At 41.6% G+C, this 20,159-nt stretch overlaps 1 protein-coding gene across 4 annotated transcripts in view; it reads right to left on the bottom strand.

Annotated features, from left to right (window-relative positions):
• Positions 1 to 3,822: 3,822 nt before the first annotated feature.
• The window catches only part of LOC137184195 (helicase ARIP4-like), a 77,076-nt gene continuing 60,739 nt past the window's right edge, over positions 3,823 to 20,159 (bottom strand). For all 4 annotated transcript variants that reach the window (XM_067591640.1, XM_067591642.1, XM_067591644.1 and 1 more), the window contains 18 exons: positions 16,375 to 16,595; positions 15,863 to 16,045; positions 15,055 to 15,188; positions 14,145 to 14,341; positions 13,723 to 13,926; positions 13,434 to 13,572; positions 13,038 to 13,215; positions 12,557 to 12,775; positions 11,970 to 12,088; positions 11,522 to 11,646; positions 10,684 to 10,783; positions 10,372 to 10,577; positions 9,519 to 9,694; positions 8,822 to 9,018; positions 8,410 to 8,609; positions 8,157 to 8,246; positions 7,820 to 7,915; positions 3,823 to 7,613 (listed from right to left, as the gene is read on the bottom strand). In XM_067591640.1, the coding sequence (XP_067447741.1) occupies positions 6,517 to 7,613; positions 7,820 to 7,915; positions 8,157 to 8,246; positions 8,410 to 8,609; positions 8,822 to 9,018; positions 9,519 to 9,694; positions 10,372 to 10,577; positions 10,684 to 10,783; positions 11,522 to 11,646; positions 11,970 to 12,088; positions 12,557 to 12,775; positions 13,038 to 13,215; positions 13,434 to 13,572; positions 13,723 to 13,926; positions 14,145 to 14,341; positions 15,055 to 15,188; positions 15,863 to 16,045; positions 16,375 to 16,595 (3,881 nt within the window). In that variant the 3' untranslated portion in view covers positions 3,823 to 6,516. The remainder of the gene's footprint in view (positions 7,614 to 7,819; positions 7,916 to 8,156; positions 8,247 to 8,409; positions 8,610 to 8,821; positions 9,019 to 9,518; positions 9,695 to 10,371; positions 10,578 to 10,683; positions 10,784 to 11,521; positions 11,647 to 11,969; positions 12,089 to 12,556; positions 12,776 to 13,037; positions 13,216 to 13,433; positions 13,573 to 13,722; positions 13,927 to 14,144; positions 14,342 to 15,054; positions 15,189 to 15,862; positions 16,046 to 16,374; positions 16,596 to 20,159) is intronic.

Raw genomic sequence — 20,159 nt, 5'->3', positions numbered from 1 at the left:
CATATTTGGACAAAAGGTTGGAGCTAATGCTGCAATCCATTGAAAGTCAGAAGTTGATAGTTCCGAGTTGGTATTCCCGACTTCCAATCTAAATGCATCCCAGTGCATCAGCTCAGGAAAACATGGATGCCTGCAGTAAACCGATGTTTGGAGGGCCATGTACATGCAGGGTTTGATTCCAACCTAACACTACAGCAGCTAATTGAACAGATTAGCACACTTTAAAAGAGATGCATGACTTCTATCAACCACAAATCTGAACTGAATGGAGATGGAAATGCAAACCACAAAGTATAGCACGTTTCACAACAAAAACACCACATGAAGTAAAAATTGATGAAAAGGTAATTTTGTGTCAGGGTTGTTTTTTTCCTGAGTTACGATTACACTGGATCGCAGCAAAACCCCAATGCTAGCAGCTAGCTGCTAGTTGCTAGTTGCTAGCTTGGTTAGTGTGGTGCATTTACAGTCTATGATTAATTGTGATAATGCTAACGGTACTATTTGTTAGCAAAAAACAGGCTTAAACCTGCAGTGTGAAACTTTTGTCTCCCCCTTCTGGCAGTGAGAGTAATTACACAAACACTGTCAACACATGCTTTATGATGTATGCCGACCAGCTGGTCTCACACAGCCAGCGGCTCCTCCGAAAACTTAGAGCAAATTTCCAAATAGGCATTATTTGGGTAAACTGACCACATACTGGGAAGCTAAATGCCTACTTTCTCCAATGAAAAAAAAAAAAAAATCTTAATAAAGTGACATATTAAGAGTCCTACAAGCTGTTGTCCTACTTACAACAGCTTAATTTCTGCCATTGCTGGGTCGGTGCAAAATGCACTCTGGGATACTTAGCTTTGGCGGCCATTGGCACTACCGGTGCACCAGCGGATTTTCGAAAGATCCATACATTTGCTCTTGGTAGAGGACAGGTTTACAATTTTGGTCTGTCTTAAAACTACAGTCAGGTGTCCATGTGAACAGTGAAAGAGGTTTTCCTCACTGTAATCATTCCTCCTGTTCGTACTGGCTGTTAAAAGATCCCCTTCAAATGTGCTTTCAATGTAAGTGATGGGGCCAAAATCCAGTGTGTCCACACAGTCATTTTGCGCAAACGTTCATTTTAAAGTTGATGTGAAGCTTATATGAGGCTTCAACAGTCTGAGTTAGTCATATCAGGTGGATATCTGCCACATTTACTTTTACTTTTACATTTACTAGTCTTTTTTAGCATCAAATTCCCTCTTTGTGTTTCCCTGTTGAGCTGCAGTGGAAGTATAGTAACAAAGAGGGACTTTGGCGCTAAAAAGACTGTAACGATGAAAGATATCTACTTGATTTGACTCATTTGTTTCTTTCTGAAGCTTCATATTAGCTTCAGATAAACTTTTAAATAAATTTTTGCACAGAAGGAGGACTGTGGATTTTGGTCTCCATCACTTACATTGTAAGTGCATTATGAAATCAGTATGAACAGGAGGAATGATTACAGCAAGAAAATCCTATTTCAATGTTACTTTGGGCTCCTGACTATTGTTTTAGGACAGACTTGAAAATTTGCTGCACGCTGATGTCGTGAGAATGGAACCACCAATTAGATTTCACTTCTTAGAGCTAGTGCACCAGCGACTTCTGCTGGCCGAGTCAGATAACTTCCGGTTTAGCCCTCCGCTAACTTGAATGGGATAAAATAATTCAATCAATTTAGTGAAGAAGACACAAAAATAACAGACCTGTACATTTTATTCAGAAGTCACATCACATTTACAGAAAAAGACAAACTACATACAAATAGGCTGAAGCAAGGAAACATAGAACAGGGACATAGACTTAACACCAACCTTCACCCAAATTTTACAGGAAAAGAATTATAAAGAAGACCACACAGGCGTTATTGAACATATATATAAAACTATAGATGTATGTAATGATAGTCATTGTGCTTCATGATACATGCTGTGCAGATTCCAGAAATTAAGCAGTTACATATACAACACCTTTATACATAGCTTGGGAACCCATGCACTCTAAAAGTGAAGTCACATAGCGAGCTCTGCTGTCATGTTCAGGCTGGGAAACTGCCACCAGCGAAAAACTGATTTATTTCTGGCTGTGGCTGATAAATTTAAGTACTCTGGACAATAAATTTGATTAGTAGGCACCATTTAGTTCTAAAATCCTAGTTCTATGGGGAAAGGGTAAATTTTGCATTAAATGTATGTATCAAATGAGATATACTGAAAGTGCAGGTGTTAATATATAACATAAATAGGCAGTCAAGTTCTGCAATCAAATAATTGTCCACAGCTAGTGTGCAGGGTTAATTTAAATCATGGTTCTTTATGTACAGGACATTTATTGAATGAAACAACATTATTATCATTCAGACACCTTTCAGTGGGCATGAAAGTCGATACAATTGTTTCTTTAGCTCATTGTCCTCTTCTTGTGGGTGGAATTTATTATACAGGACGCCACCGACAAACAGAGACTTAACCCTGCATTAAGGTGGGAAATTTATCAGTAAGATATGATAAAGGAGCACCTTCCTGTGTTGATTATAATTATTGAATTACCTTCTTTGCTTGGCTGTTTAACAGCCAAGAATATAATATAAATAGTGTCCATCTAAAAAAAAAAGGATGTTGCTTTTGTTCATGTAGTATCCATATTCATCTTGTTGTCAAGGGAGCTTAATTAAAAGATCATTAAAATGACACTATAAGATTTTAGTAGAGGTGTTGTTTTAAATATCTGCAGTACATTCTTAAAAATGAATTGACAAAATTAAGTAATTAAGTTTAATTTCTGTCTGGGGCTGATTACAGAATCTGCATTGCAGTGATGACACCAAAATCTTTAGTTCATCATGATTTGATGATTATGTATCTGAAGGGAAAAAGAAAAAAAAGGACCCAGAACCCTAATTCAAATCAAACATACAGCAGTGGCTTTTTATTAATGTTTTGGGGCTTTTGGGTAATTTTTCTATTTTAAACTGAGCCCAAAGTGACTCTACCGCAAGTCTTAGATCTTATATTTGATTCCACCTGTGCTAACTGACAAAAGGCATGCAATGTTCAACAATTCAAATACAATATAGATTACTGTGTTGAAATTCTATATGTTATTTGTACTTGTTTATAATACATGTAGTGACTGTGGTTGGAAGCTAATTATTTTCTTGTGATGTGACTGTAAAAGTGTAACTTATCTTCTAGGAACAGTTAATCTCAACTTTATATATGTGCTTGGCTGCCTGCATGTGTGTGTGTGTGTGTGTGTGTGTGTGTGTGTGTGTGTGTGTTGGGGGGGTGGGGGGATACTACATCTGCTACTAATGTAAAGAAATTGTGAAAAGTACAATTTGGAACATGTTTCTTTTTATTTACAAACTTCAAAAAAAAAAAAAAAAAAAAAGTAATGCAAGGTCATACACATTGTCCATCGATAAACTACACAACAGGCTTTGACCAGAGCCAATCCTCAAAGACAGCAGCGTTCAATCTTCTCCTCAGCTAAAAATGGAATTCAGACGGTTGGCTCGGCTTGTCCGACCGAATCGATTTGTATAAATAAATATGTAAATTCAAGTAGAAAGCTGTGAAATAAAAGAGAAGTCAGTCGACGCAGCAAACGCCAAGCTGACAATTGAACAGTTCAACACTGAGCAAACTGAGCAAACTCGCTTGTTTGCCATCATAGGGACGACACACAGATGGACATTTCTGATGATATGGAAATGGGCAACACACAAAAAAAAAGGATAGCAAAGCACTTGATATTATTGTTTTCTTTCTTTTCAGCTGACGAGTGGTTGGACTGCCTCAGTTTCTGACCCATTACTTGTTATTTGAGCTTCATTTCAATGGACACAAATGGCTCAATTATTCAGATCAAGTATTTACGATTTGTATCCCAATTGTGAACAAATCGGCAGGATATTCTGATGAAGGACTCTGAGCTCAGTATCACCATTAATATCAACATATCCCTGGTGTCTTTTTCTGGGATTCTCATGATCAAAAGCTGATCAGAGCGATCGTAGACAGGATATGATATTTACTCAAGCCTTCTTAAAAATGCTATCCTGATTATTAACGTGCACCGCGATGCACTGATTGGTTGGTCCACATGCAAGTTCTGCACGGTGCACACATGCTGGGTCAGACCAGCAGATTATCACTTCTTTAAAGAAAAAAAAAAAAAATCTCCAAACACAAGAAATCAAAGCATTTTTTTCCAACTGTAGTAACAACAATAGTAATGTGACCATATTAATATTACAAACAAGAAAAGCGACAAAAGGAAGCCAAAAAAAAAAAAAAAAAAAAAACATTGTACAAAAATAAAAATACAAATGAATAAATATGCACCGTCATAAATAAATTAATTTGGTAAATTCAAACATTGTAAAAAGAGAAGAACAAAAATGAAACATAAGTAAACTAACAATTTCAGTATGAAGAACAGATACATGGAAGAGGAAGATGCTTAGTCTTTGCTTGGGTTTCGTTTTTCGACAAAAGAGCTGGTGGGTTTTAAAGCTCTTGCCGCAGCCATTTTGGAGGAGAAGATTTTCCGCATCAGTGCTGACCATCCCCGTTTATAAGTTTGGGTGAGGCAGTAGATCAGATTGTGTGATCAGAGGGCATCAATTGGAACAGCAGAATGATGGTTTACGGTCGATCTAAAGGGAACTTGGTCACGTACTGGAGCTTTCCACAGCTTTCAACCAGTCTACAGACGTATACAGATTTGTGTCTCTTTTACAGTGCAGTACAGTGTACAGTGTTATCTGAAAGGTCGTACAGAGAGATGGATATGTACTTCTTGACTGTGGCTGTGAGGAGGCTGTAGAGAGAGCGTATTGTGTTGCTGTGGTGGATTTTTCAATTCTACATTGTTGACGACATTATTTGGTCTCTAAAGACGCAATCCTCTTTGATGGAGGTCGTTTGATGTGCTTGTGCATTTCTCATTTTTTTTTGGCAAAGCGACACCATCTCTCCACAATCGGTTTGGTTTCACAATGACCTCTATTCACAAAAATGAGATGAGACAGGAAAAACAGCAGAGAAGAAGTGGAATCTGGGTTGTCGGTAAGAACGAATTACCAAACCGAGTTAGTTTTTTTGTCCAAGTTTTTTGTCCTTTTGTAACCCCCGAGAACACAACACACAGATACGAACACAGTAACGACACGAGCGTAACCAAAACTCAGGGTTTGCGAGCTTAATTCCTCTGGGGTTGTACGAATACATATAGGCTTGAGTGAGTGTTTTGCATCGTTTTTCGCTAGGCTACAGTAAGACTGTGGGTGAGATTCAGAGAGCCGCGGTGACCGTCTGTCTCTCTTTAACTCTCCTCTCTCACAGTTCACATTCAGAAAGATGGAGGCAAAAAGGCATTTTCTGTTTGTTGTTTCTCCGCTACAAGGAGGACACCTCGCTAGAACACAGTTTTTTTTCTCATTTTCACCTGGCTGTTTTTAGGCAATGATTTTCTTTTTTAAGTAAAAGAGATTACATAAATATAAAATACACAAAAAAGGAAAAATCAGATCTTCCCACGTCTGATGCCTAAATAGAAGGAGTCTTTTCAAAAAGGCCTGGTTTAAAGGCATTTGATTAAGCATACATTCTTTCATTAGCGTTTTAAGGTTTCAGTAATTGTCTTTAACCTCACCCTCAAGCCTAAACCGCTTCTTCAATAATTCAAGATGATCCTGTGTCTTTTTTTTTTTTCTAAAAACATACAATACTCCTGTCCTGGCAGTGAATTATTAAGTTCAATCAAAATGCTTTCTAAAGGTTCTGTTTGATCTTTTTTCCTTTTCTTTTACCATTTTAACAAATATTCAGTAGCAATATTTGACAAGTGACAAACAATACCATTTAAGTTACTGATGTTTAACAAACGTTACTACCAGCTAACTTACTTATCAAACCTTTTTTATAAGCAATTCCACCCTACCATCATTTTTTTTTAAAATTAGCTGAAAAAAAGCAAAAGAGTCTTGACAATTAACAAAGCTGCAGAACTAGAATCTCTAAAGTCAACAGTACAACTAGTGGCCATCTGTGGTCACTGCAGGCCCACACTCAGCAGTACTAAGTCCAGTGATTAGTATTTCAATGCCAGTATTGGACAAAAACCTGGAAGCTCAAAGTCCTCTTCAATTTTCATTTTCCTCTTCCCTCTGGATCTTCTTTCTCAGGTTTCATCTTCTTTCTCAGATATTCAGCATAAAGATTTGTCGCTCTGTGTCCAGTCTGTGTTCAATCTCCATTCAGACTGTTTCTCCAAGGCAGTGGAGACAAACAGAGGAAACACTTAAAGTATAGCAGGGGCTCAGTTGTCATCGCTTTATCTGTCTTTCAATTTTTGTCTATTTCCCTCACGGCCTCAGCCACAGGCCCTTTAAAGCCTGCATCCTGGCAAATAGGACGTCATCCTATTATGTTGATTATGAAATTGAATCAAGCTTGCTCAAACAACCACATCTTTCATCTGTCACTGTCCCCTCACCTCAATTACATCATCATTATCGTCGTCATCAGAGCTGCTGGCTCTGCTAACATTCCCACCGTTCACCAGCACTGGGGCTCGGTGGCCGTCAGACCGTGCTGAGGAGGAGAAGGAGGAAGGGGAAGATGAGGATGAGCTGGAGGCAGCAGTTGGAGGGTACTGTGAGAGAAAGCTGGCTCCAGCTGGACCAGGAGTGGCAGCTGGACCTGGCAGCCCACCAGGGAGCATCGACCCTGTGTAGAGGCTGGCCAGAGACTGACTGTAAGAGAGAGGGAAGCCTGGAGGAAGCATCCCAGCCATGCCCGCCATGCCCGCCATGCTGGGGCTCAGCATGAACGGTGGCAGGGCACCTGGAACTGAACTGGCAGCTTTATTTGATGTAGAGGATGACAGTGATGAGGAAGATGAGACGGCAGTAGCGGTTGATGACGTTGATGTGGAGGAGGAAGATGAGGGGGGGACTGCGCCGGCTCCGCCCAGGCCGAACAGATCGGGGTACATGAAGCCAGGGTCCCCCAGTTGAGTATGGAAATAAGGCGAGCCTGCACCCATGAAGAGTGGGTGACCCAGTGACCCAGCCAACATGGCGGGGTTGAGGCCCAGAGGAGGGAGGCCGTAGCCCCCGGTGAAGGGGAAGCCTTGTGAGCCCAGAGAGGCTGAGGAGTGTTTGCCAGCAGAGGGCTGCTTGCTGGGCCGCTCATCCAGGGACGGGGTAGAGGCTTGACGCTTGGAGCCTGTTCTAAGATCTTGGGCAGCAGTGGCATCCATGTTGGGCTGGATGACATTAGTCACAGAGGCATCGTGCTGACTCATATTCCCATTGCTGCCATTGGTCTGAACCAGTTTAGCAGATGGCAGGTTGTTCACGTTGCTCTCGGCCTCCCTCATTGGTTGATCTCCGGGGCCTGCGGTGGCGCTGGCTCCTGTGCCACCTGTGTAGCGCTGCAACTCGCTGATGATCTCTGGGCTGTCAGGTGAAAGAGGGCGGGGCAGAGTCTTGGAGGGTTCCTGCTGCTTCCTGTCAGGTGAGAGGCAACCGTTACTGCCATTGGTTGACACCTCCTCTGCTGGGGCCTGGGAGTCTTGAGAAGAAGAACAAATGGTTTGATATTAGCTTTTGGAAAAGAATTAAACCCTTTAAATGGGTTGGATTTACTTAAACAACAGCATAATGGCAATAATATTTTCTGTGTAGCAGTAGTAGTCGTATACTTTTACATTTCTGCTTGTCTAACCGAGGCTCATGTGTTTAAATTGGAGTTCAGTTTTGGTAAATGCATCATCCTACCTTTGGGTGGTGCTGTAGTACTCTCCTCTGTTGTCTTGATCTTGTTAGCTGCTCTGATGGCATAAATCCGTCCATCAGATGTCCTGATGTAAGTCCCTAAAACAGAGAAAGGTGAAATAAATGATAAGTCCACACAAAAAGCTAAATGAGACTGATAGTTTTGTCTAAACAACAGCCCCAAAACCCAAATATATTTATATTGTCAGAAAAAAGCCAAATCTCACATTTGAGAAGCCAGAGCAACCAAATGTTTTAACGATTGATTATTGTGGTCACCCACAAATGTTTTCTAGAGTATAATAAAGGGGTTTTGTAATAGCGTGCAGTGACTGGTTACCTTTGGTGCCCCTGATGACATGGATACTCTCCCCGGCGGTGATCCTGGCCTGGACATCTGTTGAGCTGTTGGTGCCTGGGATCACTATGTCTAAAAGAGACCAAGAAACACAATTTTACCAAGAGTAGTAAGAAACATCAATTACTCTTCATCTAATGTCAAGGAAAGAGGAAGATTTTGGTGGAAATATTTAAGAAATGTGAGGAGGAAATAAGAATAAACAAACAGGTTAAAGTATTGGAAGTTTGCCTACCAGTAGTGGTGACGATCTTCTGTACAAACACCCCGGCCTTCTGCAAGCAGTTGACAGGAAAGCCTCCGATGCTGGATCCTGATGAATCATTGCCTGGGGCAGAGCCTGCAGATGCCTGGCGGGGCATCATGGGAACTGGAGTAGACTGGACTGGCCGGACACTGGCCACAAGCTTCTCCTCAGTGCGAGGAGGTGGTCGCCTGAGTAGAAAGGTTATTTCTCTATTAGACCATGTCTTAAGTTCATTTTTTAAACCAGGTTTTACTACTAGATACACTTCCTAATCAGTTCGTTGTAAGGCCTTTACGTCTATTTGTACCCATAACTCAAGAGTCCTTTGAAAGGCAAAATGATATATGAACTAAAATAGACTTAGCAGCCATTGCAGCTGTGACCAAGTTGAGTCACTGACCAGTTTCTCTGGCTGAAGGCTGGGATGTTGGTGAGGCTCTGGTCACTGGCGGGGTAGTAGTGAGCGTAGGAAGGGCGGGTGTACGGCACAGACGCCCTTTTCTCCTCTTCATAACCCTTCCTCGCTGCTTTCTTCTCAACGTTGCTCAGCTTCAGCTCCCTGCGGTCCATCAGCAGGGATTCATGGGGGAACGGTTGCTGAAAGGAGGCGGGACAGAGAGGCGGTGAGTGTTTTGCTCTTGCCAGTAAATTTGCAGCAACAACATACATTAAACCCAAGAGGGAGATTCTTTGCCTCAAACAGCCAGATAACAATCTCGTGAGCCTAGTTTTTACTGTCGAAGTTTAACTTGGAAACTCTCCACCGAGAATCCAGCAGATTTAATTAGGTGACTCAATGAAACTGAAACTTATGAGCTGATAAAAACTGTTGAATGAATGTGAAACAAAACATAATAGCAACTGAATGGCCTAGTTCTTTCCTCAAATTTATTCAGAAAATGAATTCTGACACTTTTACATGTTCATTCAAAAAGCCACCATGACGGCAAGTGACTTATTAAATTAGAAGAGAACTGTCAATCAAGATGAGCGATGCAAAAATTGCACACTAGGGGACAGTGAAGCGGCCAAAAACATCCCCACATGTCCTACTTTTAAACACCTATAGAGGGCACAGGCCTCCACTGTTCAAATACCTTAGTAATCAGGCGAGGATAGAGGTACAGCGCCTTCCTGAGGATGCTCTCCAAGCTGTCGTGAGGCTGCAGCTGGACTTGGGAGGGGTCTGGCTCCTCCTCCACAAAATGAAGAAGAGAATCCACCTCCCTCCTGGTGAAGGTCAGCACAGGGTTCAGGTCATCCACCACCCGGTCTGATGGACAGAGGGAGAAAGGAAGAAAGAAAAGACGAAGGGTTGAGAGGAGCAGAGAGAAATGGAGGGAAAAGAAGAGCAAATTGTTAAAAAAAAATAGGTTAAAAGGCTGATTTCAAGCTCTCCAATGCAACAGCGACCTCAATGTGTCTGTCTCGCCAGTCAAAGCTTACAGCAAACACTTGAGACAGTTTACTCTGTCAGACAAGAGCCTCTTGGCAGAAGAGCTTGGGTTTCAACACAAAGCCGATTATTGAGTTTTGGGGGGTCTGTCTGTTGGAGAACAGCCTTGATTGGGGTTTTCAGAAAGTCTGTGTTTGACAAAGATATCAGCTAGAGGTAGTGATATTATACTGTACTGTATGTATATATGTAATAGCAAAGATTCATAAGAGAAATGTCAGAACATACAATATTTGTATATTTAGAAAGACATTTACACAGTTTGAGTGTGGTGTGTTTAATACATTTTATAGTCTTTTTCATATTTTTCTGTTTTATATGTGGTTCAATTTCTCTTCCTTCTTTTTTCTCACTTCATTCCTTCTTTAGTGTCTATATTGGTTCTTCTTCCACATCTTTCGTCTGAAAGACAGGAAATAAAAAACACCTGCACATTAGAACTCTCTCCTAAAGGTGATATCCAAACATAACAAGTCAATGTATTTTCAACTCACCTGACATGCCCTGTTTGGAGATCTGGCGGTCATAGATCTTCTTCTCCAGCGTGAAGTCGCACACCAGTCGGTAGATGTGACACAGCTTCTTCTGGCCGTAGCGGTAGACCCGGCACACGGCCTGGGCGTCGTGGCACGGGTTCCAGGAGGCATCAAACACCACCACGCGGTTCGCCCCGATCAGGTTCACACCCAGACATCCAGCCCTGAGGTGCACAATTGGATTATGTTTGTTATTGTTATATTACATCCTGATGTTAATAATTCACATCCATTTTCTGCCATTTATATTACTGCATGTGTGTGTGTTACCTGGTTGACAGCAAGAAGACCCATGCTGAGGTGTTGGTGGGATCATTGAACTGGTTTATGAGTCTCTCTCTCTCTGAGGCTGTTGTGCTTCCATCCAGTCCTTCAAAACATCACCAATGCAGAGTTAAAACAGGGTGGTTCAGTAGCTTAGCATGCTTTGATGCTTTGAGATATTCAGTTAATATACAATTAAAAGTTCTTATTCTGTGTTTTTCCATCTTCCTTTCCTCATTGTAATTCTTCTTTATTTATTTACTTGCTCTTTTTTTAGTACAGAATCAAGGACAGTGTTATGTAATACTGCCCAACTTGTCATCCCCCGTCTCTCTCCCCCCTTGTTTCCTGTCTAGTCTTTCTGCTGTCACTATAACAAAGGCTTAAAATGCCTAAAAATGTACAAGATAAAATAAACATGGATATAAAAACTTAAATGAAACTAAATTAACTTACTGTCTTGATAAAGCAACTTGTCTTTTAGTCACTTATACTCAAGAAATAATGGGTGACTGTTGTTATGAGCACCACCAGATGGCAGCACTTATTCTAAGTCAATGAGGGGAGTAACACCACTGCAAAACTAAATCACTGTAGTCAAAAAGAAAATTTACAGATTTATGAGTATGTAATTTAAGTGTGCTAAAAGCTATGTTCCTCTCGAACTGAAAAGCTTTTCAAACCATCTTCCTTTCTTCCAGCTTTTTGCACCATATGTGTCACCCGGTTATGTGCTTAAAATAACTTTAACCTGTCTACTCCTCTTGAAGTGAATCTCCTTGCCATGACAACAGTGAGTTCATGGTACAAATGACTGAAAACATCATAATATACGACCACTTACTGTAGTAGTTGAGGTTGCGGACCCAGTTCTGGTTGGGTCTGTCTCTGCTGGATGTGTTGGGCGAGGGAGGCACAGGTCTCTTAGCCAGGAAATCCTCGATCACAGTCAGCGTGGACAAACTCTGGCTGCAGGAGGCAGACGGAGGTAAATTTAGAGATTGGATCACATGCCGGAAAGCTTAAGAATGTGAATGTAATCCAAAGTTGAATTAAACCAAAACAAAGGATAAAAGCTGAGAAAAGCTGTGATGGGGGCAATTTTAGGTGAAACGCTTCAGTAATCACTTTATATTCCAACTTCTTCCCACAAATCTTTTTCTTTTCAGTCAGTTTTTGATTTGTTCAATATCATACAGGAAGTATGAAAATAACTTCAATAAAGAAAATAACAGAAATCTCAAAATGTTGTATTATCCAGATATGTGCATCCATGTTGTCTGGTCTTTTACCTGAAGACCAGGAGTTTGTCTCCCTTCCTGACGCTCTCCTCTATCAGGTGGAACAGCAGCACCATCTTAGCCGAGTTCTCCAGGACGCCGGGCTTGTAGTCATACATGATGTCCTTCGCCTGGTGATGTAGCAGAGACAGAATGATGAGACTCATTAGATGATGAAGTGAAGGTACAGTGACGTTCAACTTCTGTTCAACTAAAAAACACGTGAGCTTATTATCTCACGATGTCTTAAGCAAGCCCACCACATAGTACTGAGCATGCCCAGAGGCAACAATATTTTTGGAGTTATATCACTGAAAAGTTCCAGTGCTTTCTAGCAGAAAGTTTAATAAGTTGCAAAGACTTTACTTGTAATAAGTAAATCATGTAGTGTAAATTGATCATTCTAGCCGTCTTTGAACTGGGCCATTATGGATTAATGTAAAGTTAATCTGTTTGGATTCCTCTTCATCTCATCTCAATAAGGGAGAACACAATGTTCTGACTTTGTGGTCTAGGTCAAGAGGTTTGGTGTTACAGGGAGCAAAAACAAAAATACTTGAGTATTACATGTGCTCCAAAACTCGTTTCTTTCAACGTACCCATTCGTAAGTGATGACCTGATTGGCTTTCTCCTGCAACTGGTTGAGGCTCAGACCACCAATGGGGTTTGGATTTTCCAGGGGCTTGGACTTTTGATTGGGTGCGGTCGGACATCGGGCGGGTCCTGTGGAAGTGATGTCATCAAGGTCTAAGTCCTGGTCGCTGGCCAGGTTTTCCTTCTGTAAGGCCTCATACAGCACGTCTGGATGGTTCCAAATCTGAAGAATAAACAGGAGATCAAGGTGTGAAAACACTTGTCTCAAGGTGAGAATCACTGGCTTTGCCAACTATAATATACAGGAATTTACTGTGGTGACATTCGTGTTGAAACATGCTGACTTAGATAGTAACTTGGGTGCTACAAAGACAGCAGAAACTCCTACAGAAACCAGAGGACATTTATGGCAGTAATTTTAACGTTTATCCTCTAATTGTAGGTAAAATAACTGATTAATTGTACACACATGCCCTCCTTCTCACCTTGCAGCAGACGCAGAAAGCCTTCAGCGGGTTGAGGCTGAGCCAGCCGGTGTTTCCCGCCTCTCTGAAGCGGTTCATGAACTCTGTGTAGAGCGCCCTCTGCAGGGGGGACAGACGCACCAGGATCACATGCTCCTCCTTAGAGGGCAGCTGGTCCTTCAGGACATCGTGGCCTCGTCTGGATTAAAGACAAGTAACAGTAAATATTTGTCAGATGTTACTAAAAAAAAAAAAAATTCAACTTTACTCAAAAAAGAAATAAAATAAAATGGACTAGTACTACAATTTTTCAGCTGCTGTGATCTACTGTCAGATCTGACAGAGCCAAATATTAAATAGAGGTCAGGTTTTGTTTTCTGGGCAGTGATGGTGTGTTTCTAACAGCAGCTGTCTCACCTCTGTACGAAGCCCTCCAGCAGGCTGTGCAGGACATGGCTCCGGTACCTCATCAGCTGGATGTCCTGAGGAGTGCTGTCCACACACTGCCCGTTCAGAATGGGACGCTCAAACATGTTACTGAACTCCTGCCGCGTACCTGGAATGATGTAAAAACAGTTGTCAGAAAAAGAATTAGGTGTTTGATCTTTACAACAACCAACATGTTAATGCTAATCTCACTGTGTCATTTTGAAAAAGCATCCCTGACAATAAACAAATACTGTAAGACAAATATCTTGCCCCGTACCTAGGAAGTCAGGTCGGACAAAGTCGACCATGCACCAGTACTCAATCAGGTTGTTCTGGAGCGGATAGCCGGTCAGGACCACGCGGCGTCGGGTCCGGATGTTCTTCAGAGCCTGAGATGTGCTGGCGTGGCAGTTCTTGATGCGATGGCCCTCGTCGCAGATCACTACATCTGGACCAGGCCGGGCCAATGCTCGCTCGATACCTGGAGGAAGAGGACAGTTGATGATATGATATTTTACATTTGACATATTTCTAATGATATTTTACAATGGTGCTCCTAATTTTTTTTAAACATTTTCTAGATTTGTATCTGTTTCTCTCTTTTCTACGTCCTCCTCTTTATCCTTTGTTCCTCTCTCCGTATCCTCCCTGTTCCCTCCTTCCTTCCCTTTCTCTTCTCCTCCTCCTCATCTCTCTCACCTTTGAGCAGTTCCTGTTGTCTGTCCTCTTCGTCCAGGTCGATGACGACAGGTCCCGCTGTTTTCTTGCTCTTCTTCTTCCTCCCGGCCACGAAGCTCTTCTTCAGCGACAGGAGGCGGTACATCTCGTAGCCCATGAGCAGCACCCCTCCTTCCTGAGCCCAGTCCTCCACCACCTTGGCCCTGGTCGCTGTGTTCCTGGGTAACATAAGAAAGGATAAATTGAGTTACTGCTCATGTTCCACAAAACTGATTTCCTGTCATTCTCCAAGTAAATGTGTTAATGATTTATAAATGCTATAATTCAATTTGTGGCACCTTCAAGTGCACAAGAATTAAAAGAGATAATTTACTGCATTGTAGTCAATAATTAAAACGGTAATACATCAATTCTTTACAAAATGATTAACAATCATTTGTGAGTAGTGTCTGAACAATAGAAACAAATGCTTGGTAAAGTTAATTTTGAGCAGAGATGCCAGCGCGAGACAGAATGAGGTTACTGTGTCACTTTCAGACATGGCTGTTTCATGGAAATGCCCGCTCATCTTTTATCATTCCTTCCTTCCTTCCTCCCTCTCTCCCTCCCTAATCCCACTCACGCACACACAGGAATCGGAAAATCTTTCCAACAAAAGCAGCTGTCGATAAAGAGGATGATGGAGAGAAGGAAGAGAGGATGAGCCAGATGGGGATAAAGTGCAAAGAACATTTCCTCCTTCCCCTGATGAGATAGCTTTAAAATCAGGTTGTTTGTGTTTACTATTGGATTGATAACGTTGCTCTTTATCTACTCTGAAGGAAGATATCATAATATATGTTTCTCTTTAAGTGACTGTGTTCAAAGCAGGTGTTTGTGTGAAAGACTTCACACAGGAAGAGCTAAAAGCGCTCTTTTTCCTGTTACTCACTTGTGTTCGTCGTTGAGGATGTGAACCTTAAAGTTGCGAGGCTTCACCAGTCCGGGGTCGGCATCCGGGGGTAACGACTCTGTGGGCGGGACCCACATGTTGAACTCAGCCAGCCAGTTCTGCAGCGTGTTGACCTGGGATGAAATAAACAGATAAATAATCTGATTTAATCTACAGTCCTCGTTGCCTTCTAGTCTCCATGTTGATGCTGTTCTCGTCTAATCTTATTCTGAAATGATCAACTAAGCATTTCATTTACAGGAAATATTTGCAGTCATAACTTCATCACTCAATTTTGACATTTAAGTAAAAATACCAAACATGTTCATAACAGCTTCATAAATGCTTAAAAAATACATGATTTTCTTAGTTTTGTATCATTTTGAATTGAATACTTGGGATTTTTCACCACTAATAAGACTAAATAAGTGACGCTAATTGTGTGCTGAGGTAGTTTGTGATATTTCCATATCCTTCATCCAAAAATAATTGATAAATAAATCTATGATCAATGATAATCAATTGTGAATGGAGCCCATTTCAACACTTCTTTCCTTAATTCTTTTATTCACATGTTCATATTCACATTCATGGAATATTGTGTGTTTCCGTCAGAGCACTTGTTCTTTAATTCAGCCATTGATTCAATCAGTCGTTTCATTCATTTCTTCTTTTCCACATAAATCACAACGTGTGTCCAAATCACTCATCTGTTCATTCACCCGATTACACGATTAATTCACTTCCATCCAATCCTTCACACTTTTTATAATCTTTGTATTCCAACATTGAATCCGCAGGTGCTTACAGGTACGATGGCGAGCACGGTGTGCGCCTGGGTGTGTTTGAACAGGACGTCGATGAAGGAGATGACCTGCAGTGTTTTACCCAGGCCCATGCTGTGAGCGAGGATACAGCCGAATCCGCTGCTGCTGCCGAAACGCTCCACTGACTCCACCAGGTTGTCGTACAGGAAGCGGATTCCGCCGATCTGAGGAGGAGAAGATGGTGACGTAAGGAAAAATTAAATGAGAACGTAGGAGAGAGGGAGAGACAGCGAGAAAGGCAGAGTTGATATCTCATTAAAACTGAATAAAAAGATCACACTCGGCGAGCTGTCCCTGACTGATTTCTCACAGTATGACACAGTAGAAACCCAAATTAAAGGCACATTTGGACACAGCATTTGGGATTTTGCTGATATTAAGAAACTTGAGATATAACAATCTCAATTTCCTTTATATATACAAATCTGAAAATGGTGCACGACGACTAGACGAAAGGACCTGACGTTTGCTTTGAGTGCAGCAGTAATAATACCTGGTGAGGTTTGACTACTCGCGCCAGCTGTGGCGACAGGAAAATGTCCTTCTCTGTATCTGGATGGTTCAAGTTGACCAGCACCCTGCCCTGGGCATCCGGTCGGTTGAGGGCGTCGTTGGCGTGCGCCCCGCTCGGCTCGCTCTCTTCTTCCTCATTGGTGGACTCGCTGCTGACGTGAGCGACGGCGTCGTCCTCGCCCGAGCTCAGGTCGATCACGTCTGCACAGAGAGGGCGAAGGAGGAGGAGATGAGGAACAGGAGGGTAAAGGGGAAGTATTAGAGATATGCACGCACTTTGAACATTTTTTTTAAGATTAGTTTTTTGGCAACGTCGCCTTTATTTCAAAGTTGAAAGTGCAGAAAAGCAGGAAACCTGTGCTGCAGCTTTTCTTTTGTCAGTTATTACTGTATTATTATTTGGCCTTGACCCTCATCTCAAGTGACAAGGTGGCTCCGTCATGAGTGCAGCTTACATGAAACATGGACGTCACAGATTGTGTGTGTGTGTGTGTGTGTGTGTGTGTGTGTGTGTCTATGTGGTGAGCAAAATCCATATCTGATAAAAAAGGACGTCAACGGTATCAAGTGGTGAAAGTTACACAAGCTGGCAGCCTGCGAGGGCACAACGAGGAGAGATGTGTGTGTGTGTGTCAGTATGTTAGTGTGTGTGTGAGAGAGAGAGAGAGAGAGAGAGAGAGAGAGAGAGAGAGAGAGAGAGAGAGAGGAGAGAGAGAGAGAGAGAGAGAGAGAGAGAGAAGAGAGAAAGAGAGAAGAAGAAGAGAGAGAAGAGAGAGACGAGAGAAGAGAGAGAGAGAGAAGAGAGAGAGAGGAGAGAGAGAGAGAGAGAGAGAGAGAGAGAGAGAGAGAGAGAGAGAGAGAGAGAGTGCGCTTATATAACTGCAGTGAATGGCTGGGTTATACAAGTAGGATTAGAGCGGAGGGGGAGACTGGTTATGCAACCCCAACTAGAAATGTCACTGTGCCACTGTGGTGTGAGTGTGTGTGTGTGTGTGTGTGTGTGTGTGTGTTCCAGCGTGTGTGTGTGTGTGTGTGTGTGTGATTATACGTGTGTGTTCTGGCTCATAACCAGGATTAGCCAGCTTTATTGCTCCACAGACCCGCTCTGATCCGGCCCACAGACACTCTCTCCTTTCATCCGCTCCTCCCTTCATTAGCTTTCTTCTCTCCTTCGCTTTTTGTCTTTCTCATCTCCTAAATCTACATATTATCTGTCTTTGTTTAGTCACTCATCCCGTCTCTCTCTCTCTCTCTCTCTCTTCTCATTTGTGTCGCATGTGTATGTGTTGTCCTCCGTCTCTTCTTTCGGTGCAGACGTGTGTTTATCCCTAACTGAGTGTGTGTTGAAGTCTGTGTTTATCCTTGACTGTTTCAGTTGCTTTGTGCGTGAGTGTGTGTGTGTGTGTGTGTCTCTGCGTTTGTGTGTGTCTGTGCGCTCGGGCAATAAGAGAACGGTACATGATGTACCCTGTGGAGGTTTTAAATATTCTGATGCACATGGAAGCTAATCTACTAAAACTCCCTCCACTTTTAAAAACAGCCCAACACACAAACACACACACGCACGCACTTAACGGGAACTGAGGAGATTTTTGACCTCGGTTGTTTAAATTTGTGCAGGGAGAGTTACTGTAATTGGGTTTAAATTTTTCCAATAAGACTGAAGAGTCTGTTCACCCTTGAAAGAATTTCTGTTTTATAAACTTGAAAGAAATCTGCTGCTACTTGAACATCAAGTGTTTGCAAAGTTTCCGTGTGAAACAACTTCCTTTATATTGTCTTTAGAGACAACAGGGAGGCTGAAATACGTGTAAAGTCATTAAAGAGAAGCAGTTTTTTTTAACACTCAACTATTAACCTTGTATGAAATATTCTCTGCTGTGTTTCTGAGTAAAAACATAATTCAAATTGGAGTTGTTTTTCAATACAGTTTTTTTTTTTTACCCTGCAAATTCAAGCTGATGCGGCCGTTTAATGCGCCGACTTTCCAGACCCCTGGGCTCAGAAAGCAATTTGCAACAGCGTGTGTAATTTAATAAACCCATGGCTGTCATGAGGCTATCAAGACTGCTTTACTTAAACTCAGAGAGACTGATGTTTTAGAGATGTGAGGTTTTCACTAGAAAACTGGCAAATTACTGAAACTGTTGAAGCGATATTTGCCTTTGATGGATCATTTCCTCAGTGACTGCCAGGTGGGCAAAGTGTTGGACCTCAAATGGCGCCAGTGGATTAGCTTTACGGCCTGTGGTTGAACTGGGCAGCTGAAAGGTCTGAATGTGTGCAGCTGCAATAAATGTTCATCAGGATAAAAAAAATGCAAATATCAAGATTTATTTTGGTGTCAGTTGGGATTTAAGGTCAGGAGTTGCACACTGGAGCTTCACTGTTTCTAAACTCAGACTTTAATAAAACAGTGTTTCATCATTTCATAATTATGCATTGTAAAACCTCAATGATAGCTTCAGTTCTGAGAAACTTGGCAGCAGCAGCTTTAAACACAGTCCAAAGGGACAATCAATAACACTTACAAAACCAAAATGCTTTCAAAACACACTCTTCACTCCATAAGTGTTCAATTCAAAATTATCAAGGAGATTCTTCTCACATCAAGTGATGTTTGAAAGGTTTAATTGCCATTCTTTTCCCCCTCGCTGTGCAGATCCCCCTTCCTAAATTTTCAACTTTTTTACTGTTAACTAAACAGATTAAGAGCAAAATACCGAAGATACAGCAACACCTCTCATTTGTCAAATATCATGCGTCATCATTGCAGCTCTATCCATGATAATTCTGTAACAGAAACCTATGAACGAAAAGTAGAAACAGATCGATGAAGCAAGCTTCTTCTTATCAGTACAACATATAAATATTTATGTAATTATGCTGGGAACTTTGTGTTTTTGAGGAAACAATCAAGTTGTGTTTTGCACAACTTCCTCTTTCTGGCTTGGTCAGAAGTCAGTCAAACCTGATAAAAAAAAAACATAGTTTGTGATGCAATTTTTATTAGTGGAATATATATATAGTTTCTGTTTCTTTTTAACTGTTACTTATGGTTTTTGAAGCTCTTAACATTTCCCTATTGGACCGTTTAAGCTGCCAAAGAACTAAGAAAACTGAAGCTACCAACAAAACTGTCTGAGGCACAATGATAAATGATGGGAAACAATGTTTCAGCGAACTTATCCTTTAATTACTAAACCTTTGGCTAGAAGTAGGTGTAACTTTTTCCAAACATCTGTAACAAAACTCCTCACACATTGTACTGAACCTCACACTGTGCTCTTTAGGCATTTTAAGAATTAGCATGTGGTTTATTTATGGCTTTGCCCAGCTATGCGAACAGCTCAGAATATACAACTGCATGATGGGTAATAAATAAACCTCACAGCTCCGTGTCTGTAGCTGCTGTCATGACCTTCCACAGGAATCTGACCCACTAGCCCACTTACACAATCACTGGCCCAGATTACGTCATAACCTGCGACGTGTGGTGCACCATTGAGGCTACTGAACGTCTCTGTCATTATTCACTGGTATAAATTCTGCCTGTTAATATGAAAAAAGGGGCTGGACTTCATTGGATATCATATATCTCCAAGAGGGTGAGTTTTTTTGGTCTCTTTTTCTAATCTGTAAAGTTTTGTTTTCTATTTGTTTTGCTATTTTTTAATATTTCTTTTGTAATTACACTAAACCTGAGCCACGGCCTCCTCTGCCTGATGGCTGAATGATAACATTTTAACACCTGTCTTCCAAATT

The sequence above is a fragment of the Thunnus thynnus genome, chromosome 6, assembly GCF_963924715.1.
Source record: "Thunnus thynnus chromosome 6, fThuThy2.1, whole genome shotgun sequence".
NCBI lineage: Eukaryota > Metazoa > Chordata > Actinopteri > Scombriformes > Scombridae > Thunnus > Thunnus thynnus.
The sequence above is the reverse complement of the archived record's forward strand: the minus strand, read 5'-3'. Positions and strand labels throughout refer to the sequence as shown.